This window comes from Conger conger, chromosome 10, assembly GCF_963514075.1.
Source record: "Conger conger chromosome 10, fConCon1.1, whole genome shotgun sequence".
Lineage (NCBI taxonomy): Eukaryota > Metazoa > Chordata > Actinopteri > Anguilliformes > Congridae > Conger > Conger conger.
This window is the reverse complement of record NC_083769.1, coordinates 22423286-22449233: the sequence shown is the minus strand read 5'-3', so window position 1 is coordinate 22449233 and position 25948 is coordinate 22423286. Positions and strand designations below refer to the sequence as shown.

The 25948-nt window shown below is 43.8% G+C and overlaps 1 protein-coding gene across 1 annotated transcript; it reads right to left on the bottom strand.

Annotated features, from left to right (window-relative positions):
* Positions 1-565: 565 nt before the first annotated feature.
* Positions 566-25257, bottom strand: acvr1ba (activin A receptor type 1Ba). Its single transcript, XM_061257078.1, has 9 exons — positions 25084-25257; positions 8111-8353; positions 7094-7363; positions 6467-6697; positions 6135-6302; positions 5561-5717; positions 5286-5410; positions 5007-5137; positions 566-4723 (listed from the first exon to the last, which is right to left on the bottom strand). Exons 1-9 carry the CDS (start codon positions 25172-25174, stop codon positions 4598-4600), a joined length of 1542 nt encoding a protein of 513 aa, XP_061113062.1. The 5' UTR covers positions 25175-25257; the 3' UTR covers positions 566-4597.
* Between the last annotated feature and the right edge of the window lie 691 nt (positions 25258-25948).

Below are 25948 nucleotides of genomic sequence, written 5' to 3'. Positions count from 1 at the left end.
AAAGAAAAATTAAAATGCATTTTAAATATATACATTGTCTCTGCTGTTTTGTCTGGATTAATTTTTTTGATAGTAAAGATGTTCATGCCAATTATAATAATACATTTTATTTGAAGTGGCGCCTTTCTAGACACTCAAGGTCACAATTAGCTGCTTTTGGACCATAACTCCAGCCTCGTCTTCCTTGTTTCCTCTACTTTGTTTTTATAAGAACTGACAGCAGCAAAAGCTATATTGTAGGCTTAAGTATGAACATAATTTGCTATTAATATTGCTTCCCAATAGTCGCTTTCAACTCTTGCTGAACATGCACTTAAAATGAAAGCCTTTGCCTTAGCTGCATTTGCATTTAGTTATAGCACGAAGAAGCAAAAACATGAGTATATTCTGTAGCTATACAGTTCTGATGAGCCTGAAAGGCCATTCATCGTCATAGAGACTATAGATACAGTAGATGTATAGTAGCACACACACCTACATGTAAGTAAATGGATGATCCTAGACAGTATCTGTTAGCCAAGCTAATTGAACAAAAAGTGCAAAGGTAATGAGCCACAAACAGGAGCATTAGAAAAAAACTATTTATTACTATATATTACCTATATACAAGTTTGCGTACTAGTCCTGAAAAAAATTGTGTTTAACATGGTATTTAAAACTATTTTTGAAGCGGTGTGGACAGACAGGCCCTGGAGATCCACAGATTTTAGTTTCTGGATAGGGGTGCAGGGTTAAAGGCAGAACATGGCTGCCTGTTGGGTGAAATGCTCTGAATCAAAACCCAACTGTAATAGTGCCGCTACGCTGGAGTTTTAGCCAGAAAATATTGACGAACCCTGCTGGAACCCTTGTGTAAATTTCTATAGGAATAATGTGTGTTGTCCGAAGAACACAATGCCTCGCGCCTCCCCAAACTGGCCTGTCTGCCACACACCCTTCCCCAGGTTAGCAGCAACACTTTCAGGAAATTATGTACACGCTTTTTCCTCCTTAACAGTCCCACATTGAAACCAAAGGGAAAAATATAAGCAAAGATCAAAGAGAATATAAAAGAAAACCAATGGGGAAAAAAATCACTCCCTCCTTGTCTCGTGGATTAGTTGTTGACTGCCATTTAAGTATCGGTCTTGTGGTAGAATTCAGCCCCTGATATTTCGTGCTACAGATGCGATGGCGAAGCACCATTGTTCAGACCACCCAGTCATGCGATGAACCCATGCGTGCGCACTCCCACTGCCCGTGGTTGATGGAGCTTCTGCGCGTTCATTTTGTGAAAAACCCCAAAAGGGTCGAGTTCACTTTTGGATCAAACACAAAATGATGCAAAGCAGCATGCGTTAAGGATAGGAATGTCCAGTTTGCTTAATCACCTGACTGTAACCTTTAAAGATATCACTGCCACTGAAAAGCAGCCCTTACTGTGCAAATGACCAAAAGATGGAACAGGCGTGGATCTTTGCAACCTAATGAAATACTGTAGATTAACGGGCACGTTCTGAAATGTCCTCCTTCCACTCTTGGCCTTTGCCTCACCTCTCACCTCCATGATCAGAGATCAATGCATTCCTCCAGCTCTTGTGTACTAGTGGACATTGAGGTAGCCTACGCTTTAACTTGGAGGTGACAAGGATGGACGAATTCTGAAATTCTCAGAGTGCCAAGATGCAAATGATGTCTTCAGGCTGAATATTTAGGGCATTTAAATGCCAACACCAAGATATGAACCGAGGGTGTTGGCAGGACCAGGACCGACAAGAAATCAAGGTGCTAGAACAGGCAAACATACTGAAACTCTGACCTAAACTGCAAAACCTATAACTGCAGCCAGCCACCCTTTTGTCAACCAAAACGTATAAAAGGGAATCATTGGTTACCCCATGAAAACACTGCTAGTAATTAGACGAGCATATTTTCCATATAATCCCCTTTTGTGTTACATTGTTTACTGCACCGTCAGCTCTGTCAATCATTTTATTTTGTTGTTCTTTTATTAGAGGATGGTGGGGTTTCTCCATTGCACTTCAACATAAATCTTGTATTGTGTTGGCTGACCAAAGGCCAGCAGAAGAGATGACTGTGCCAATATAGGAGGCACACACAATCAAATTATTAGTCAAATCATCTTGCTTCAAAGAGTAGTCTTATGATCAACAGAACAGAAACATTGACAAAACACCAATCAGCCTTAAGCAGCCATCCAATCAGGACATATATTCTGAAACCCTTCTTTCAGTAGCAGTAGCAAAATCATTGGACTGAAGGCTTCTGTTAAAATTCAGCTTTGAAGCCAAGTGTATATTAAAAAGGTACATCAACTGAAGTGTTTCAACATGACACAGTTCATTTGAACAATAGCTATTACATACACATCACTAAACACATTCCCATCCTACCTTACATAATTTCATAGCAGGAACTCAACGGCACAATTTTTTGCTTCAAGTTTCTAAATATGTTATAGAGATGGTTTCTCATTGGAGTGGTTAACAGTCGCTACGTAATATCCATTTCAGGAATCGGACACTAGTCGGTTTAGCTCCGGGGTCGTGTAGGCTCGGCCTTTACATGCGCTTTAATGCACGCACCGGGGGTTTTATTTGTCGCATATTTTGTGGAGACGAACTGTAATACCGTTCAGCTCTACTGTGCAATGACGTCTGCATTAGGAAATGAACGGTTATAAAGGTCTGCATTAGGAAATGAACGGTTATAAAGATCGCATTACTGACATGGCGTTTGTAGGGAAGAGTTTGGGTTTCGAGTTCCTAGACCCAACTATGGTATTAAACTTTACGCACTAGAGACAAAAAAAAAAGTAAACCCAGCCATGTATTTACAAGGATGTTTTGCTGGACAAGCTAGACTGCTCTGCTTGCAATGAATCTGGATGATTAAACGAGCAAACCGAGAACCACACTTAGTGCACTCGAGTTTCAGCTTTTAAAACGATAGACATAAAATGTAGGCTAGTTAAAATATAGGCTACAGATCTGTTTGTTTCGATAAAATCAGAAACGAAAAATGTGTAGTCAAAATAATAATCACTGGGAAACTAAACAAATCGCAGTAATTTATACAATCTATTTACAATTTGCATATAGAGGCAGGGAAATGCCGAGATAACACAGGAATAGCCTAGAACAAAAATGTATTATACAAAACATGGTCAGTGTAATAGGAAAGCTCGGCATTAGCCTAATACGTAGGCGATAGAAGCCCAAGAGTTAATAACTTACCGACATTAGCCTACGTGATATCCACCAATAAATTAAGTCAACCAATCGATAATAAATTACCTATAGTTCAACTGGATTTACTGGTGGAAATTATCGTACCTTATATTGGCCAGAGGAAGATGAATTAAAATTGAAATAAAAAGATTAAACAATGTATGTTTCAGTAGTTCCGTGACCGAAGTAAAGATGACTGTCTCTATGCAAAATACATCGGTACATTTTCCCCAAAACACCATTTTGCGTAAAGCGAAGATAAGCAGCGGCTCGAGCCTGAGTTTATCCCGTTCCAGAGTTCTCTCCTCACGCCGTTACTTACAGCCAGTGCGAAGTTACGCTGCCCAAGCTCGACCACCTCGGTCGTACAATAGCAAAGCAGGCGGCCGATACCTTCGTCCTAGGTGCCACGGTTTCAGGACTCTCATAGTGAGTGAGCTCCACCTGACAACACGATCGACATAAAACTACGTCCTAGTACGAATAAAATAAAATCCTTTATGAAGCGCGTAAACGTCCGAAACTTAAACCTGAAAAGTTACAGTTAAAATACACCAGAGACCACACAGGTCTTGGTCTTTTAAAACTGACCAGTTAGTTTGGCATGTCTAGCGATACACTAGAACCATAACAGAGAGGGTGAGTCTAAGTTCACATTTTTTCTTAAAACAACAACAAACAAAATAACAATTTAAAATAAAAACAACTCAAGGTAAATTAAAGTCCTTTTAAAGCACACCTTCCGATAGCATACAACACGCTTACAAAAAAGGAGAGATGACAAAAAAAAAAAAAAGTGTCATGGAATTCATCTTCAGGGCTCATGTGGGTACATTAAAGAAAGAAAAATGTACACATTTATAAAATAAAATAAAAACACTGTACAGATAAATCCTGCCTTTACAAACAACTCAAAAAACAAAGGGGCAGTAGTATTACTTGTAGTAGTAGTTGTAGTAGTAGTAGTAGTAGTAATAATCGTAATAGTAGTAGCACTAGTAATAATAGTAGTAGCAAGTACATGGAGTTGTATTAGCAGTCTGTGGCCCATTTTAGTAGGAACAGAGGAGTGTGGGTAGGAGGCCGTTTCAGGGGAGTTGGAGGTTGGCTAGACTGGGTGGGAGGAAGGGAACGGGGTCATTTTACTCAGTAGTTTTGGCTGAAAAGGTGAGGTAGGCCTTGTCGCGACTTGGACTGTGGCTTTAAAACTGGCAGGTTTATTATACTTTTTTTCCTTTTAAAAGTTCATGTTGTCATTTCTTCCGCCCCCTGGGTTTTCTTCTGTTGTGCGTCTCCGGAAAAGAAGTACAATTAAGATAAAGACGAATAAAATAAATAAAAAGGAACCCCAGCAGAACCGGGCCTGCTCAGATCTTGATGTCCTCCTGCACGCTGAGCTGCGACAGCGTCTTCTTAATGCGCAGGGCGGTGAGCCGCGCCGCGCCGTTACAGTACCAGCACTCGCGCATGATCTTCCCCATCACACGCATGGCCTGCAGGGGGCGCACCGGAGGGGGCAGAACAGGGGAGAGAATTTAGAAAATGCATTTCCCCAGTTTACCGTCTAATCTGAAATTGCTACTTGTGCCTGAAGTGGAGTGTGCGCGGTGTGTGTGAGGGGTCTGGAGTGTTTGCGGTGTGTGTGTGTGTGAGGAGTCTGGAGTGTGTGGTGAGCAGTGTAGAATGTGTGGCATGGTGAATGTGTGTGAGAAGTGTGTGTGTGTGTGTGTGTGTATAGAGCATGTGGAACAGAGTGTGTGTGGAGTGCGTCCTCACCTCATAGCTCTGCCACCAGTTGGGCACGTTGGGACGGAGCCTCTGGTCACACACCACCTTCCTCATCTCCTCGATGGAGGGGTCAGAGGGCACGAGGTCATAGTAGGGCAGCTGGTACTCCTCGTGAACACCTGGAGAGAGACACCCGTTTCAGGCCCCACCCGACAGACACCTGTGCAGAAATGCTCCGCATGCAACACACATCCCAGAATCACACTCTCACAGTTCAGCATGCTCAGTCCAAACCTGCCCTCCCACCCTCCTGGGATGCCCCCTCACCCCCAGCATTGCATCGGCGTGCAATCTCCCAGTACACAAGGCCCAGGGCGTAGATATCTGCACACTTGAAGGAGTCAAAGTGCTTCATGTTGATGGTCTCATCCAGAACCTCTGGGGCCATGTACCTGAAACACAGAGAGGACTCGTCACCCATCTGAGCTCCGCAAGTATTGGAACCCAGTGTTTTTCCATAGAGTGTGCGAGAGTCTGCATGGGGCAGAGCATGTGTAGTGGTGCCTGTGTGTGTGTGTGTGTGCGCATGTGTGTGTTCATACCTCTTGGTTCCAACGCGCTGGTTGGGGGCGATGTCGATGGTGTCAGTGACAGACTCGTGCCGCACAGCTAGCCCCAGGTCAGCGATAGCGCACGTTCCATTCTTCTTTACCAGAATGTTCTTTGACTTGAGGTCACGGTGAGCGATGCCTGGCTTACCTGCAGAGAGCAGACAGAGAGAGGAAGACATGGGAAGAGGAAGATTGACGTCTCGTGCCTTTAAGTTCAGCTGCATTCATTGAGGTTAGTCATTGTGATGATGACGTATTACATTTCAATCCCTTCCCCATCCTAAAGTGACGCACACTGAAGGAGGTACGCTCAACTCAACCACCACCCCTATGTGATGCGCGGCAGCCATTGTTTTCCTAGACTGCTCACCACACATCATATGGGGTGGAGGGGAGGGAACTACTCAGCCAATTAAAATATGGGAGGATTAGGCTGCCGACAGAGAGCTGGGCTGGGAACTCTTGGGGAATCACCTACATTTTGTGTTCAGTACCATGAGATTTTTTTTTTAATGGCTGCACAATCTAATGAGTGCATTTTTAGAGCTTGGCTTGATCTTCTCACCTTGCGTCCCGAGGATCTCCATGTGCAGGTGGGCCAGGCCGCTGGCTGCAGAGAGCGCCAGCTTGATCATGCCCTCAATGGTGACAGAGTATCGGTTCAGGTAGTCAAACAGGGAGCCGTGCTCATGGTAGTCTGAAACCAACCACAGCTGTGTCCAGGTGCCGTTATCTGAGTGAGCGAGAGAGAGAGAGCAACAGCTATGTTAAATATATGATATTAAAAGCTAAATCTATAGCACAGAAACCTATTGTACATGAATAAATGTGTGCAAAACAGAATCAGTCCCATTCCCATAGAGCTCATCAGCATTAGAAAAATCTGTTGTTTTGTACCCTTGTTGTCGGCGGCGATGAAGCCCAGGATGTTCTCGTGGCGGAGCATGATGGTCTGGTAGATCTCCGCCTCGCGGAACCAGGAGCGCTCCTCGCGGGAGGAGAAGATCTTCACCGCCACATCGCCCCCACGCCACTTCCCCCGCCACACCTCGCCGAAACGGCCCTTCCCAATTATCTCCTGCAGGACAATGGTTCGCGCCACTGTCCTCTGCACAAACAGCGGCAGACCTGTAGGGGGCGACATGCGATGGACAACCGGTTACCCAAACCTTACAGTTACATTTCATTTAGGGTACAATCCTTGAAGCAGTTCCACAGACAGTGAAATTTAAAGCCCCAGTGGCTAGTATCAATACACTTATATTAAAATATATATTAAAAATATCCCCCCCTCCCCACCCCTCCATAATTATGACTATATGTACAGGTCATGTTTTCAGATTGAGTCATTAAGTGGTATCTGGAAAACGTTGGCCTGTGTCACAGCTTTTGGAAAGTTACACAATCCCGGCTTGTCTCTGAGCGCTCTAACTGGAATGGTTGTCCATAATTTGCAGGATTTGGAACAGCCGATCCAGTCGCTGGGGCCCCAGTGAAGGCAGGGTGTGGGGGAGGGAGACGCACCGGAGCCAGAGCCGGAGGTGGACAGGTCGAAGATCAGGTCCTGGAGCGTCTTGTCCTTGGCCAGGTACAGGTGGTCACAGGAGGGGTCCTCCACCTCCAGGCGCTGCCGGTGGCTGTAGGTGCGCTGGTGGTGCTGGAACAGGAACACGCCCACGATCAGCACCAGGCACAGAAGGAACACGGGCCCCGCAATCACCGCCACCAGCTCCACTGGCCCCCAGCCGGCCCCGGCCCCTGGCCAGCCCGGCTCGCCTGGCTTCCCCGGGACTCCTGGGAGGGACAGAGAAAATGGAGAAACTATAAGTGCACAGCGCCACCAGGGGGCTCTTACCTGGAAGGGAGTGTTTCAGGGACGTTTCAGTCCAGGTGGGTACGCCCCCCCCTCCCACGCACCCTGCCTCCTATAGCCCCTCCCAGCTGTGACAGCAGGGGAACCACAGCGGTGTGGGCAGTGGGCTCAGAGCAGAGCAATGGGTGTGGCACAGTGGGGGAGGGGGGGCGGTGTCATGTGAGGGAACCTTGCGTGCGAAGGAAAGAGCAAGACAATTCACTATTTCACAATTGAGTCATTTAGCAGGCACTTTTAGCCAAAGCCACTTAGAAAAGTGCATTTCACATGGTAAGCAAACACCATAAGAACTATGCAAGTGCTACCATCAAGGTGCTTGCCTCAAGACCTGTGAGATAAAGGGAGATAAGGGTTAGTTTGTTTTTTGAGATGGAAACATTGAGTTAAATAGGAACATTGAGCTAAAGGGTGAGTTTTGAGTTTTGTTAATGAGCCTCCCTACTCCGCTCCACAGATTAATACCACACAACGGATGGCTACGGATGTTATTAGAGGCTGGGCCAATCATTCATTATATTTCCCTTTATTAAATCAGCAAAATGAGGAGGAGGGAGAACATCTCTGATAATGAGGGCAGGGGACAGGAGGAGGGAAACCGAGGAGAAAGGTAAGGATCAGGAACGGCGATCCTGAAAGAGAAAGGGAGAGTAGGACAGAGAGGCTCTCACCAATGGGGACTTTGAGGTTGACGCTGTTGCAGTAGTCAGTGTAGCAGCAGTGTGTGTTGAGCAGCCCCTCGGCGCTCAGGCAGTAGAAGGGCTGTCCGGGGGGCACCAGCTTGTCGCGGGTGATGCAGATGCGGATGTGCCGCTCCTGGCCGTGGATGTAGGAGGTGGAGGCCATGCAGGCGCCCCCGTCCGTCTCACACACGTAGCCCGTCTTCTCACATTCTGTGCAGTTGCACTTCAGAGCTGTGGGGGAACGCAGGAAAGAGGACAGTAGGAAGAGGTAGAAATAGAGAGAGATTTTTAATTTTATGTTATTCTTTATTAAATCAAAAGGCCCATTGTGCCCTCGGTCTGGACAGATATGGACTTATACGCAGATAATACAATTTGTTATTCAGCTGACGCTTTATCCAAAGTGACTTACAGTTGATTAGACTAAGCAGGGGACAATCCCACCTGGAGCAATGCAGGATTAAGGGCCTTGATCAAGGGCCTAACAGCTGTGTGGATCTTATCGTGGCTACACCAGGGCTTGAACCAACCTTCTGGGTCCCAGTGATAGCCACTAGGCCATGGCTGCCTTAGACAGACAAACCAATAATAATGCTGCAGCAATAAACACAGATTATAAAGTACAGTATAAGCACTGGATGTTGCCATATGCCTAGTATCTACATGCAACCTGCTTTTAACGAGCCATGCATTTAGAATGAGAATAATACTTTTGAACCTCAACGTCATTGCGATACTCAACATCGCCACCAGAGGACGATAAACGATAAACTCATAAAGCCCACGGTCAAAGTAAGGAAGCCCTTGTGCGTGTGTGAGGTCTCTGCATCGCATGTAATGAGATACTACACTGCAGATGAACCCCCCCGAACCGGGCGGAGAAGAAGCAGACAGGTTGAAACAGCACCAGCGAGGGAGCACCAATGCGTCTGCGACGGGCAGATTTAACACGGTTCCAGTTTTGAAACCAAATTAAACACCATCTATGTACAAGAATTTGACAAAGTAGTATTTGATTTAATAGGTCAATGTAATTTTAATGAAACCGCAAAATGGAAAATCGATGTTTATGCCAAATGTTTCATTATTGGCTGTTTTAGGCTTTAATCTTAATTTTATAGAACAATATCTTGGCTTTCATAATCAGCAAGTCTACGTGCCAAATTCAGAGTAAAAATATAGTTTAAAATCTTTTAAAAGCAAGATGTCAAAGTGAAAATAACACCGGAGCTGTGCAGTGTTTGGCGGCTAGCAAGCTTGTCACCGTTCACCAGTCACAAACAATCACATCAGCTGTGTTCGTGGCTACACGTGAATGCATTTGCTTTCATGGTTTATATGTCTTAATGTCAAGAATACATGTTCAGAGTAAAAACAGGTTTAAGCCTATATAGGAGATGACAAGTTATAGCCCCACGGTTATGTTAGCCCAGTGTCGGTAGTCTCCCAGCCTCACGAAACTCTCGCAACTAAAGTTTTAAAACCCATAACTACACAAAAGCTCCTGAAACAAACGGCACATAGCTAGCCATTTAGCCCGCTGGCTAAATCCCCTCATGTCAGCTAGTTGGAAACTGATGGCTATGATTTTCTCAACCAGGTGGGTCCGACTTTTGAAGTCAGTTATTCATATTTTGGTAATAAACCCCTTCCTGTCTTAGCTGCTTGTGGCGAGTGTTGTGTTGCAGCAGGACCAATTTGAAATTTAGCCCCAGTAAAGACCAATGTGAAAAACAGCTACTTTAAAATTAACTTTTAAGAATATTAATTCTGTTAAGGGGTTAAATGACCTCACTTCCAACCAGACACTCCAAAATCTGTGCTACTAAATGTGGTAGGCTACAATGTCGATAACCATCGTTGTCATAGTTTCAGTCACAAACAAAACCTGTTGATGAAACCGGATAATTAGAGCCGTAACAGTAGCACATCATATGGAAAATGGGAATATGCATGTCATTAGTAAATAATAACTAATGCACAATCCCAAGATCATTTTCTTATAGTTTTAAGTTGTAGATTTTGTATGAAACAACAATAGACATCATTGGCCACAGAAATATAATGCAAATATTTGTTTTGCATGTGGAAGCCGTTTATGGTAGAGGTGGTAGGGATGCGGTGTGTAGCCCTACTTTTGATAAGAACAAATTCAGTCAAATTCAATTTATACTTTTTACTCGAGTGGCATTTCAGTGGGGGACCTTTTAAGCTTTACAAGAGCGATTTAAAAAAAAAATTTTCTTTACGGTATTTTCTTTGGCCGATAATGAGCTTGTCTGCATCCGGCTGGAGAGCGGGAAAGAAACGCAGTGTGCCTGCCTTTTGGGAACTGATAGAGGATGTTGCAATGATAGAACAGGCTTAGAAGTGCGACTGGGCATTCCACATTGGGGTCATAAGAAATTGAAAGCAGAAAATGAAATTGAAAGGCAGAGACTAAATTAAAGGAGTCAACTGAAATGAAATGGACTGGCTGTAATGTAACAGTGGAGTTTCCATTCTGCACATTCAAACACACAGATGCATCTCGTCTGAATCACGTCAAGACACGGTTCCACTCCAGCATGTATATCGCCCCGTGTTTAAATGACACCGAGAAGCAGGATGACATGTCTGAATGTAAAATTCTGCAATTATTATTATTTATTGGTGTGCAAATATGCATGAAACGTCTCTTTGAAAAATAACACTATATGAAAGAGAAAATTTGAAAACAATTTAATTTAAAAAATCATTTGTATTGCATTTGTAGGAATTTAATGGTAATAGTAAAGTAAAAAAAAAATAATAATAAAAAAAAAAAACAGGCAATTTTGAAATAATGTCATTTTGGTTCTTGAAATGAATGATGTAACAAGACTAATTTCATTCATTATATGAATGAAAACAGTGCTTTTGAACAGTTGAGGAGTTTATGTAAAACAACCAAAATGCAATCCAGTAAAACAATCGAAAATGGGCTCTCATTGGCAGCAACAATTAGTGTAAAAAAAGAAAGAAAAGAAAAAGGAGGTTATTTCCTTTATGGTTATTTGTTGCCAGGCAAGCAAAATAATCATTTTAATCTGTTCAAGTCTGGTGAGCAGATCTGCCATTGGACAGGTACTGAACCAGAACACGAGGCTGCACCTTGGCCAGTGGCCACTGTGAGAGAGGAACAAATGGGAACTACACAAGACTGAGCATAATGCAGCCATTTGGAGAGTCTCAAATAGGGGTGGGCAATATATTATCCATTCCAAATATACCAGTATGATTCTATCATGTAGCTGCAGTGTATTTAATAGACAGTACATATTTCAAGGACAGTAATTTTGGGCACACTCAGCGAAACCCTGGATATATGTACATCACTGCCCTTTGTGAATTTTGTTCTTGAATGTACTTACATTAAGACCCAATTAACCAGCTCTTATACTTTCTCCTTGCCATCTTATCTGATAATCTCTCGAGTTGACAATGGCTGACAGACTAATAATCCTTTACCTCATGTACAAAACACTCCCACCTCAGGTAAAGATTCATTCGTTTAAATGGAGCGTGATGTTCTTCTGTGTCCAGTGCAACGACAATGGAGTCCATGTCTATGTCGGGGATGTCTCTGTTTAATGAGCATCCTCGGGTAGGCTGTGCAGTGGTGCGAGCAGTGATCAGCCAGACCTGTGCCGTGAATAGTGGCAATTGCCACCAAGACTGATGAGAAATTAGGAATACTGCACACTACGGTTGTTGTGGTAGTGAAAAAAATCAGTAGTGGCAAGATCTGGCATCCTGCCACTGTTACATGAATGTAGCAGAAACACTGGTGGTGGATATGTGCTGTTATGGTTTGCATCCAAAAGCCCTGGTAGCCTGGTTTCTCTGTCAAGTACCAGGAGGTGAAAATCTGGCTGCCTCTGCTTGACATTTTAGCAGGACAATTCCTCAAACACGCAAGAAAGGTTACGCTAACTCACCTAAGAGGTGTCAACAATTGTTTTCAGAATTAACCTGATTTCATGTTAAATTGTAATGCAAGTTTTTCTATTTCACCGAGCATAGATTTAAAAAATAAGTAATATTGTTCACATTAACCGAGGGTGCTGTGTAGGCCAGGACACCCCAACCCTGTTCCTGGAGATCAGTTCCGTCCTGCAGGTTTTTACTCCAATACACCTTGTTCAATAGCTCGAGATCACGTTGAGCTGCTAACTAATAGAATCAGCTGTGCCAAATTAGGGTTGGAATGAAAACTTACAGGGCGGTAGATCTCCAGAACCTGGATGGGCAGCCCTGGTATTGGCTATATCGTCATTATCCCAGGGGACGAGGAATACTGCAAACATTTATTTTAGTTCATAAAGCCATTATAAAGCCAACTGCTGGCTCACACTTAGACCAGCTAGAGTGCTTTGCCACTGAGCAGTGCTTAGTGGACAATTTGCCACAGGAATGGCCTTTGGTGCACCACTTCAAGGACATAACCCCCCTTAATACAATGTTTGCACTCACGTTTGACTGGCAAACAATCTCCTGGAGAGTTTAGCTGGCAAAGTCAACCCCTTCTGTCACCTCCCCCAACTAGTCTGCTTTTCATCTCCACTCCCTAAAACTCACTCATATTAACACACACATGCACACGCACACGCACACGCACGCACATGCATTACATTTTCCTGTCAGCCCTCTCTAACACGACCTCTTCTTCACTCATGATATCTCCAACTTTCTCTCTGTGTCTCTGACGGCTAATGACAGACTTATTACCCAAACTTTCCCACACCTACTGTGACCCCCCCACCTCCGCCCTAAAATTTAGGGGGGTGAAAAACAGATTCTTTACCGGCAGAATAACTGGAACATGCTGCTGGGTAATTCTCGGCAGTGCGTGAGATCATAAAATGCCAGAAACAGCCAGTGGAGCATGTCCAAGTCTACAGCCAGAGGAAGAGAGGAAATTCCTGGTGACTAGGCCCAGATACCAGGCAGAAAAAACAAAAGCAATGCAGAGCAACTCGAGAAATATACAACACACAATATAACTGCATTCCAGAACAGATAGAGCTGGCACAATACAGATGGAATGTGCACATCAAGACTGAGGATTAACGTCAGACTGGAAACCTCATGTTTTCATGCCCTTTTCCACAAAACAAAGGAATTTTTTTTTTTTTCATGGTAGTCAAATATCCAATATATGTCCGATTCCCAGACAGAAACGAGGCTGTGTGTGTGTCTGAGTGCGTCTGTGTTTGTGTGCTCAAATGAACTAATATATGACAAAATCAATGTGGCATCGTCTTTCATTAAGACACACAAGTCGCTCACATACCCCAGCCCCTAGTTCTGTTTACCTCTTAAGCACAGGGTGAGAAGAATACAAACCTTAAGGCATTTTCTTAACTTAAATCATGGGAGAACATTATCTGCGTAGGAGGGACAGATTTAAGCAATCCCAGATCTGAGCAATGCAGACATCTTACTCGAGTCAGAATGTTACACAGCTTGGCTGCAAGTAAAATGGGCCCATTTCTACATCAGTGAAATAATTAAGAACGCCCCCACTGAAATAAAAAAAAAAAAAAGATTAGCTGCAGGTCAATGAAGCATAAGTGCTTGAGCTGGACTGAAGGAGTGAAAGGCCTTGTTGAATGGGGCCGGTGCAGTCCTAGGTGGCTGAGCAGCACCACGTCCTGAAACCGCGCTGAAGCAAAGCCGCTTCAGAGCCGACGCGAGCCAACCTTCAACCGGCTGGAGAGCCCCGCCAAAAGCACTCGCCCAGACTAAATAACTTCTGCTTTTGTTTGCGACACAAACGCGCACGACACCTCTCCTGGGCTCTGTGCGCAGAGTCTGAGTCTGACAGACTGCAGATTCAGTAGCCCTGCACCCCAAGCACTCTACAGAAGCCGAGTAGAGGGGGGAACTTATTGCAGTTACAGTAGGACGCCTCTAGCTGTGAGGGGGCAGGAGGAGGGGGGGGGTGGGGGCTAGCTGTGTGACCAGCTGTGACCATCCATCATTAAACCCAGTCTAGACTGGTCTTAAAAAGGAAAAATAAGAGAGAAAAACGGAAAGAGGGAGGGAAATGGATTGCAGCGATGCGGTCATGTAAATTTCCTCTCATTCCCGCTTTCTTTTTCTGAGACAGGAAACACACGGCTCAATAAAAGAAGGAATTAATAAAACATTGTTGCCGCTTAGTGCCCTAAATTGGTCCTAGTGGCACCAAGGAGTTGGTTCTGGGAAAGTGCAAAACCACAAATAGGTCTAGATTATATGCTGAAAAAAACTATGTTTAGAAGTACCAACTGCACATTTTAAGGGCTGATCTAAAGGGGATTGTGCACTGCCGAGATGTCAAAGAACCAGTGTGATGTTCACAGCTCACATTTTTACTAATTTTCCGTTCATGAAGCTGGATATTTTCTACAAGCAACTCAAAAGCTATGCTTTATCCTGCAGGGCTCATCACAACCTCAGTTGTTGATTCGTAAGAGTGCAGACAAATAACTATATGTAGGCTTATCATACAACAGCTGGCAAATTGGGCTGAGTCAACACAGACATGAGTTGAAGGACGATACTTCATGTGCTGCTCAGCAGGACTGTACATCGCCCTGCAGGGCTGCTGGCCACATGGAGCTCCAGTGCAGTACAGAGTCAATGCCGTGCATTAGCACAGTGCCTTAACAGGAAGCACCACCCAGCAGCTCTTGGAGAAGCGATACTGCTGGATTACCACCCTCGAAAGCACAGTGTCAGTGCTTCCACCTGGGAATTAATATCCCAACCTTTGGTTTACAAGCACAGTTTTACTGCCCAGACTTTGACCATCTAGTGCAGTATTTTTGATGAGTCAGCACATTTAATATTTGCTGGTAAATTACCTTTGTCTTTGCAGTCCGTGGCTCACAAAATGTAAATTGGTCAGTTCATAGTGTTCAGTTCATAGTGTTCAGTTCATAGTGTTCAGTTCATAGTGTTCAGTTCATAGTGTTCAGTTCCATCAAAGAACAGATTGCCGTGGCTTTGAGAGCCAATAAAAATGGCCAATTCAACTAAGGGATTGAATCTTGTCCCTGTGTTCGATCTGAACTTTGTTGTACGTTGCTTTGGATAAGAGCGTCTGCTAAATGCCTGTAATGTAATGTAATGAATCAATATGGAAGTTATCCCTGCTCGTCAGGTTGCTAGCTAACCAATGAGAATGTATAGTTAGTCACACACCTAGCTGTTTATTGTTAGGCCACGCTTAGTCTGGAGGGAATTAATTATTACACTTGGTAACCCTACAAAAACAGTGTTTTGCTGAAATAATCATATAAATTAACAGCTCTCTCTCATCTACACGTTAATCTTTAATCCAGGGATTTTTATGCCATCATCCCGTTTACCCTACTGTTCCATGACTTACAGAGCAGCACTGCTGAAAGAAGGGCACAGGGGGAGGGGGAGAGGGGGAGGGGGGGAGAGGGGGAGGAGAGGGGGAGGGGGGGAGAGAGGGAGAGAGGGGGAGGGGGGAGGGGGGGGAGAGGGGGAGAGGGGGGCATTAAGATGGAGATGGGTGTTTGTGCAGTGAGTGGACGGGGCGGCTCCATTCAGATCTGAGGAGCTGTATTAGAGCAGCAGCTTTCTGAAGGGAGCACTTGGTGTGCGTTTGAGTGCCGTTATCAAAGATGTGGGACGAAACAAGATCCATACACGGGCCAGACAGGGAGCTAATTGAGACATGCAGACGCCACTGGACAGAATCACAAACACTCCCCACAACCCAGCCAGCACACACACGCAGGCGCACACGCACATGCGCAAGCGCACACACACACACACACACACACACACACACACACACACACACACACACACACAGGGACACACACGCAACTAACTTCGATACTGGAATTCACGCCTTATTTTTCACTCTTCGTACATATTCTTCCCGCACTTCTCCCTCATGGACATGTCCCCCCCGGTGATATTCTGCAGCGAGGACAAATATTCACCGAACAAGCAGACAGTGTTTGGCTGGCGTGGTCAGAAACGCATGGAGTGTGCTGTTATTTAGCCCCAGATTATGGCCGCTCCCTGGGGAACATGGCTGATCTGAGGCTGGTGCCGGGTGCAGTATCAGACCCTCCAGTTGCTGCTCTCTGACAGTCACTACCTCATAAACCCCGGCATGTGCGTTAGACCACCCTGTCTATCTAGCAAACTCAAAGCCAATATATTCCACAGTGCAGCTCAAGACCACATACATTTAATAAAGTCAATGTCTCAGCAAATGTGCACATCCGTCTAAACTTAAGACACTTGCGTTAGGTACTTGTCCATCTAATCATGCCCAAGTACATCTGCTTGTATGAAACCCTCCCTCTCCCCTTGGCTTATTTGTAGAGAATGTCTTGGCACAAAATGGCCTCTATGCAATCTATATTACACGTCCCGCCTGTAATGCACTTTGAGATCCATGAAGGGTGCTATAGAAATGCAAATGCTAATAGTAATACAAGTAAATCTTCAAACCCATTTCAATACAGATATTTTGCAGCATTTTGCCCATTTGGTTTCTTACGGTCTTCAATTTGTTATAATGGGTATGTTTTACAACCCAATTGAAGACTTCCTAAATGATTTATGACAAATGGGCCACAGTAATTTACCCTTAGAATCTCCAACATTCACAGGAGTGTAGACCCAAACAACAGCAACGACAACATCAGGACGGACGAATAACAAAATAAACAAGAAATTGGGGGTAAATATTGAGGCATCACTTTCCCTCTAATATAATCAGATTTCCCGGTGCAGGTCACTCCAAGGCCAGCCTGTCTCCCCCTGAAATTAGGCGGCTTAGCATCCCTGGAGACTGGGGTCTTAATGGGGCGTAGCCGCCCTCAGACCCATGCCTGCATACACACAATTATCCATTTTAATCACTGAACCAATTTGAGAGTTGATGGAGGCATGCATTCATAGTATTTATTTTAATAATTGTTTATCATCATTACCAGTCATTAGAGGGACATTTTTTTTTTTTCATTCCATTTCATTACCACAGCCCTGCAATGTACGGAGTTAAGTCGGGAGTGGCAGTGTACTTTGCATGTAAGGAGAATCGATATGGTCCTTGTGTTCATGTGGTATTATATGATACAAACTAATTTGCTGGCACTGGCTGGTAATGCAGTTTCCTGTTTGGCAATCAATATTTTCCCAATTGCATGAGCACAGTTATTGTAACATTTGCCAGTTCCAGTGAAGACCAGGAGAATTGGGTCGCCCTTTTTCTTTCCACAATTTTAATGCACCACGTGACTGACAGCATGCAAGTCTACTGAATCAATTTAAGGCCGATTGGCTGTTCTTTGTTGCACTGATGCACAAACTCAGGGAATTAAATACTCCACTTATTGCTATTGCTCAATGCCATACATGAAGGCAAATAAATATCAAATTAAAGGGAGTTAACATAAAATTGTCTATTATTGTCCACACTGTCCATTACAATGTTATCCTGATTTTAGCGGTAAGTTATGATCATACATTTATTTGTGCCGTCTTGCCAAAGTGTGCACTTTCATTTCCCCCCCCATTGCCACAGTAGCAATGGATACTAAATGTATCCAGCATCACGATGCAGCCATTTAGTTCAAACATAGAGCAACCGTCAACACTTAAAATACGTGAGAATTTCATTGTAATGTGAGTGTCATAAACTGGAACGTAATGTAGGCTAAGATTCCTGACCCTAATTTGGAGTTTACTTTGATTCACTCCTTTCAGCGCATTCACAATTGAAAGAATGTTACAGGATACGAATGTATCCCAAATTGGCGGGATGGAAACCGCCCGCTCCTCTACCCGAGATCAAGTTGCAGGGATTTTCCTGTGACTTTGAAACAATTTTCACGTTTCTGCACCTCTAGCACAGGTGAAACAGACAAGCCCAGCCATGTCTGAGGGGGACAGGACACGGGCAGGAAGGGAGCAAGAATGGATACCACGTCCTTCAGCTGAAATAAAAGAGCATGCACACAGTATATGCGCATAAAAACATCGCTGGAACACATTACAATTACACGGACGTTTGCAAACAATTGCTAAAATGCGTCTCTTCTGCATGTCACATTCAACATTCGTCATGAACCAAGAAATAAGGCAACTATAAAAACAGGTTAGAAAATGGTAACATTGTATATTTTTGCTACTTTCGCTGCCGTTGAACGAAATGTAGCTAGCTATGCGAGAACCGACGCTGTCGTAATTGTAGCTCTGGTGGAATATTCACGGTTGCTAGTGCAAGTGCAGCACACAGGGCAGACCAGGCAGGCTGGCCCGTGAAACGGTAGAGCAGCGCGTTCGTCCAGGGTATCGGGCGAAAGGACTGCACAGTGCTGGTATTGTTTAGCGAGGCTGCATGCACAGGTCTGGCCGTGTGTGTGTGTGTGTGTGTGTGTGTGTGTGTGTATGCGTGCGTGTATGCGTGTGTGTGTGTGTGCGTGTGCGTGTGTAGGGGAGAAAGCGCCAGGCGCACCCTGCCTTACGAAGGCCCCCCATCACACAGCTGTTCTGTTCCCCTCACAGCGCAGCGTGCACAGCTGATGACCAATGGCATAGGTGTAGTCTGGCAGGGGGTGTTATCTTCTGAGGGGCAAGCAGGGTAAACCAGTGGCCACATTCAGATGGCCAGGCTCCACACCAGGACACCTGCTCACAAAACCACCACCCAGCTGGACTAACTTTCTTCCAGACCGCATTTCTGGAGTATAAGTGGTACAGGGACAGCAGTTATTATTTTATTTATATTAAATAAAATAATCTCACAGTCAGATTGTAAACCTTCAATTCAATGGATGCAAATTCTCTCGGTGTGATTTGGGGGGGTTGCGGGGCACATCCGGATTTCTGGAAAACGGTGGGAGTCACCCTTCATTTAGGCCATAGCTGAACCTGCAGCGTTCACTGTGTTTCTGCAACACACCTCCACTGTGCAGCAGAGGAAACCCCTCTTTCAGAGACAGTGCACATGGCAAGAGAGTGACTGGCTTATTATGTTAAAGTTCCTTGTGAAAAGCAGAATCTCCTCTGAAGGAATCTTGGTCAGACCCAATTGATCCAAAAGCTTCCTGGATGCGGAATACTTCACAGATGCACAACAAGCAGCACAGACAGTGTGCAGGCAGCTGTAGGAGGCCATCTCATAAATAAATTAAATCCAGGGTACACTTTGCGCTGTGCTATGGGTCAAGCAGTCAGTGGGAGCAAAAGGAGAGAGAGAGAGAAGGGATTAAGCAGAAACACCAACTGCTCGCTAGGCTACGCCATGGAAAAGCAGTGCATTGTGGGAGACGTCTGCTCTTTGTTCCGGTCTACAAATGCCACATTGTTTCCTTCATTTCACGCACATACTGGCGGCTGAATTAGATTACCCGCCGGCTGTCCAAGAGTACGGGGACCACTTTAGTTTTCCTAAATCCACCACCTCTCATTTGCCTTGGCCAGCTGTATCACAGCCATACCGATGCAGCCTGTGCAAGCTGGCCGTTTATTTTGCAATTCATTCCTTTCTCCCCTGCACAAAACTATAGTTAACCTCCCCAGGGGGGTATTTTGGGTAAGGAATGGCATTAACCATAGCTGAAAAACAAAGTGAAACAAATATGTCAAGAATAGCAGATGCCAAAGATATTTAAATCTCTGTGGACGCGTCTCCTCTTTGCATTCTCATATTGTACTGTAAATCTCTGTAAATACCTAGCTGAGCTCCAACCACACCCAACTCTTTATCCACATGTTGTTTCCTGTTCTTTTGTTCCATCCCTGATGGATTAGGGTTACATAGCTTTAATTTTAACGTCTATGTGCTCTAATCAAACAGAGCGTGCCACCTTGCTTCATTCATTGGGTTAGCTAGCCAGCCAGCTAGCGAGTGGTGGGCCCATTTGGCTAAAATGGTTACGCAATTAAGTGACTCATATATCAAAGGGACTATGAATGCATGTGTGTAACTGCAGACTAATTGGATAAGACTGGCTGAAGATTCCTGGGTTGGGTCTGTTCTAAAATTAAGGTGTCTGTCCATGGTTGCACCACCCTGCTAGCAGGGCCTTGCAGGTGTCTGGTTCGAGTTTGGTGCGGGGCCAGGGTGGTGGGTGGAGTCCTAACTGGGGCTCTGTGTTGCACAGGATTAGACTTGGTGTTATGGTTGGAGGTTTTGGTTGTAGTCCAAAACCAGTCCAAGTTATGGTTTGGTTGTTGTGGTTTTGGCTACCGTCTGTGTAATTATTTGGATTGCGGTCAGAGTATTGGTTGAGGCTTTGGTTTTAGATGCCACTTCCACTTTTTCTGGCAAGATCTGCAGCTCAGGGCCACAGGCCCTTTAAACCTTCAGAGCTACTTGTCAAAACAGACAGAGTTCAGCTAGAATAATGATCACTATAGCTCATAAATAAGTTTGCTTCACTAGGAAATGAAGCCAAGGGTTGCAAGTAAATAATTTAAGAAGTTGAAGTATACAAAGTCACATGCTGAAAGGCCACAATCTCATATAGTCTGCATGTGGTTATTTACAGCCAATATAACCCCTGTGTTTAACACATAAGTATGTGTGAAATGTAGGTAGCTGTGTTTGTATTATGCAAGTTCCCCAGTAGGAATTAAATGGCATTCACGAGAATGAATACCCACAGGCAGAAAGGCTTGTAAAAAAAAATAAAAAATAAAAAAAATAAAAAAATAAAAAAATAAATGTAAAAAAAAAAAGGGGGGGGGGGTGGCTTTCCATATTTTGGCTGCATTCCCAGGTTGCTTGAGCTCAGCAAACCTGAGGCAGACTCAGGGCCAGCAGGCCTGCTGTACCCATGAGGGCATGCTCCCGTACATCTGGGCTGTGCTGCTAGCCTGCCACCATACAGGAAACCAGCTGCCACGGGCTGCTGAAAACACCATTCCCAAAAGAAAGAGGAGTTGTTTTTTTGGATCACGGATCACATACACACTCGGCCACGATGCCACGCTTGTCATGCATCGTTAGACTCCAGAAAAAAATTGTTTCTATTGTCGACCTGAGCTGGCCGCTGGCATAAACCCTGTATGCAGTTGTTTAGGGCCACACTATTTATTTTATCGTTGACATGTTATTCGTACAGTATTCACCCCAAACAATTTTACCCAAGAACTAGCCATTGCAAGACCAGAGTTAAGCAGTTGCACAAAGTCCTGCCCGTTTCACTTCATCAGTTTCAATTATTCTTCTGTACAACCCATTTAAAAAAATAAAAATAAAAACCCTCTTAGCCTACATTAACTGTGAAGTACAGTATACCAATCGGATTGTAAATGACAAATACAATATAAATAGCGATTTACCTCTGCTACCAAATTCTTTATCCAAATGCCCATACAGAAGGGAATTATACAGGAGGGGAAATTGACCTGTGTTTGGGATATTTTGCATGCAGGCAAAAATGGGTATGTCAAGATTTCACACACTATTCCCACAATTCAGCTTGGACAGTAAGCCAGACACTCTGGCATTTTTGTGTGGTTTTCTTTTTGTGCATTTCCTCTCAAAGTTTTATAGAGCCAGGGATACTGAGTCACAACTGCCAGATTCAGGCAGTGTAGGAAAAGCACCTCCTTACAAGAGAGTGACCCACACAGGAGACATACCAATTAATGCATTATATTAAAGCAACGCACCAAGAACTGGGGCAACTGAGGCACATCTCAGGCGTTTGTCCTCATTTCCATCACTAAAGTCTCAGACATGACCTTTGACCCCCCTGTCTGGACAGGCTGCATTGGTCTGAAGGACGGTTCAGGCAGATTGCTGGCAGGTGGTCACAAAGCCCGTTCCTCTCATTTACATGCACCTTGCCAGCACCGTCCACCAAGGAGATTTCTCAATCCATGCGAATACTGCGCTTTCATTTCCCTCGCTGGTTCATGGTACTTTCAACCAAGTCTTTTTCCCTGCCATTTCTCCCACCTCAAACATTACAATCATTTGGTCACATAATATATTTTCTGTATGGTTGAGAAAACCGAGAACTGATTAGCAAGAGGCATGCTTTTAATTGAACGTAATATTTTGAGGGAAAAACAAATGAAAAATGTAAAACAGTTGACACCCAGAAATGGCTTTTATACCCATTTAAATAAACAGATGGGACTAGTGGAACCGGCTAAAACAGGAAACACATTTATAGAAAGTGGTATCTGTATAACTCTAACTCAAGAAAAAATTAAAATACTCAACACAAACCAATAAAGTCAGTCAGCAGCAATCCAAATGAGGAAATAAAGAACAAGCTGCAATGGAAAGAGAGAGCGAGAGAGAGAATTCAGGCAAAAAATACAATATGAAATCTGATGTCACATCTGAGGAACCCAAGACACAGAACAATCCATTTTGATATTCAAACGCACCGCAGGCACAAACAGGCACAGACTGGTCTCTCAGACACAGGTTACAGGCCTAGTACTGCAGTTCATGCAAAGGTTATTTTGAAGTAATTACTTTTATTACCCATCTGCTGAGTATACAATTAAGATGTGATGTTTGGAGCACATCTGTGTACATGTCTAGATAACAGAGACAGACCTGCACTTTGCAGTAATTTCTAGGAAAAATGAGATGCTGCATTAAGTATTCTTGATGGGCCATTTCTGCTAAATAAATAGATAATGCATTTCAATCTCAAAAAAATTAAATGAATTGGAAAGTTTATGATTTTATAAAAGTGTAAAATACACCATTCTTTCCCACTCTTTAATGGGTAGGCAGATATTTTATTTGGTAAATAGTAGGCATTTGTATAGCGCCTTTATCCAAAGTTCTGTACAATTGATGCTTCTCATTAACACACACTCGCACACAACGGTGATTGGCACCGACCAGCTGGTCAGGAGCATGGGGGGTTAGGTGTCTTGCTCACTTCGACACGCCCAGGCTGGGAATCGAACCGGCAACCCTTAGACGACCCTGTGAGACGACTGCTCTCAACGCCTGAGCCAATATCGCCCACTGTTTTATCAGGTTATCCTTTACAGAGTACAGCCTGGTAAGGCCTACCAAATGATGCTAAAGTTTAAGCCTAATACTTCTTCTGTTCTAACCAAGTGGCACACTTGACAGCGGACAGCTGACCCACTGCTGATAAGCATCCACCTCAGCCAACCTGTACATGGCACTGTGCCACAGCAGTTCTGTTTTGCCAATAAAAGACCAGCATATGAGCAGTTTCTATATAAAATCCTTGCAGATCTGAGCAGTAGTTTTCAGACTCCTCAGAAGTACAGTACTGCCATTTTGTCAGCAGATGGACGTGGTAGCAATATATAATGCATACTATACCACAAAGATCCTGAAAGACGAAACACGAGTTAAGAATGAGATTTACTCCTGCTCTAGAAGATTAAATCGCAAGAGCACTTAAAACCCTTAAACACATGAACACGGCAAACACAAAAATCACCAAGAACAGTAACACTGCAATACAACAGGAGGCCGTTTTTCCAAGTGAAAAAGGAGTGGAGTATCCAGAAACTGTTAAATGACTGTTAGCTACTGAAGGAAAAACAGACACATTGAGAATGCACCTCCCAAAGTCACAACTCTGGCATCACTGCTCCTGGGTGGACTTTGATTTGGTGCACAAGACTGAACCTTACTCCTCAGTCAAAGCAGGTGCTAGGACATAAATTATATCTGCTTCGTTACACTGCAGTCAATGTCCCTACACTAACCTCAATGGCACCTCTTCAACTCATGCCAGCCCCAAATTATTTTGAAATAAGTGAACATAGAAATCACAATACTTAAGAAATTGTGCTGGATTACTAAAATTAGATAGAATGCTAGCTACATCCTACATACTAATCCACATACTAGCTAAGGTGATTATTTATTTACTTGGCTGGGTGCTTTGGAGTTGCCCTTACCATGTGACTAACACAGAATACCGACCATACACCAGGCCATAATGTACTCGAACTATACCCCATCGGGGATTCGAACACAAAACTCTGATACCGGCACTCAGGCAAGAATTTCTTGCTCAAACCATTGCACTACACGCAGCATTAATTTGACTAGAAAATACTCAGCCTATTTCAGGAGCAAACTGTAAATACAACCGACGGCTCCCACGCTTGACAGGTCATCAGATATCACGCTTGGATCAAAACAGCATAGACCTTCTGTAAAATATTTGGATTATATCTCGTCAGACAGGTAATTATATTAGTTATCGATTTAAAAAACATATAGCAAGCAAAATTAAGCGAAATGCAGTTCTGAAATGGTAGCTTAAAATGAAGAAATAAAGAAACAAGCGTGACGTTATGCTGACGGTAGCAACCAGATGTAATCATTTAAAATTGTATTAGCACGGTCGTTCGCCATGCAGACCGGTTAGCTACATTAGAATGAAGTCGAATTATCCACCATACTACCTTAAACAGCAGCCGGCTAGATAACCTCTCAGGTTTACTACACCGTAGCCATTATCAGCCTTCCTAGATTACGGCGCTTGGAGAGACGTAACTAATTAGCTAGATTTAATAAGCAATACCACATAGCAAACACATCTATTTACAGTTTATCATGTGTTTACAGCTAACGTTAGCTCGCAAGATAATAACTTGAAGGCTAATTGCGTAAAGCTGCACGGATAGCGAGCTAATAGACAAATGGTACGGAAAACATAGCTACATTCACACCAAACACTTAGCCTATATACAGAGGACCGTGTCAAGTAGGAAAACGAGCCATCGAGGATCAGGTTTGCTAGGTAGTCAACATTTAATCACTCCAACCGCGACGCCCGATAAATCCCATGCAGCGCCATGTTGAGCGATCTTAGGAAATGCCTCGTAATCCAACCCTGGCCGCTCTCACACACCACCATCAAATAAATAAACAACAAGAAACAAAAGATAGCCGGCAAATAAACAGGCGCATTTTCACTTACCGTCACAGACCCATAGAAACCCAAACAGCACCAGCAATGTTAAAGCGGTTCGTCTTTTGGCCATGTCTGCAAGATTCCCATCGCTTTGCATTAATACATTCAAAGTGTGATATTGACAAGGGAGTCAGACCTGAAACACAACCACACAACACACATACACCGCCAGCCAGGCAGACAGACACTGACGCGTTTAAAGGAGCGTGCTGAGCTTAAAGGGGAGGACCGGACTCGTTGCTCCAATCCCTTTGTTGTGGGTTGTCGTTGTTTTTCTATGGGACAAAAATGGGTAACCAAGGGGTGGTTTGAGGGGAGTGGGGAGTATACGAGGACAAATACGCACAGATACCATTAAAATGAGCAAAATGTTATCTTGTATTTGAGCTATAAAAAAATAATAAAAAAAATAAAAAGTTACCTTGCTTACTATGTGGATTCTGGATTGTAGATAAATTATTTTGAGAATTAATTTTATTTCCCCACCGTTTACACTATTGGTATGCAGACACAACCAAAATACACAACCACACAAAAAATTCTGATCAAAGAATAATAATAATAATAATCATCATCATCATCATCATAGTAATAATATTGCAAAAGTACATCAACTGTTTACTCACAAAGAAATTGAAAAATATAGTCTACAATATCGCGATAGAGCTATGTCTATTTGGACAGAGGACCATGTCTACATCGACAGATTTATTTACAATTCTTTAATCGTCAAATTGTTGGCCCTAATTGTCAGTATCATTTTCTAGACAACATCTGGGCTAAGATCAGGTGATATTGTAACCTAGATGACATTTCATCAACTGTTTATTCACTAAACATTGAAAAATAAGTATTACTTACATCACAATAT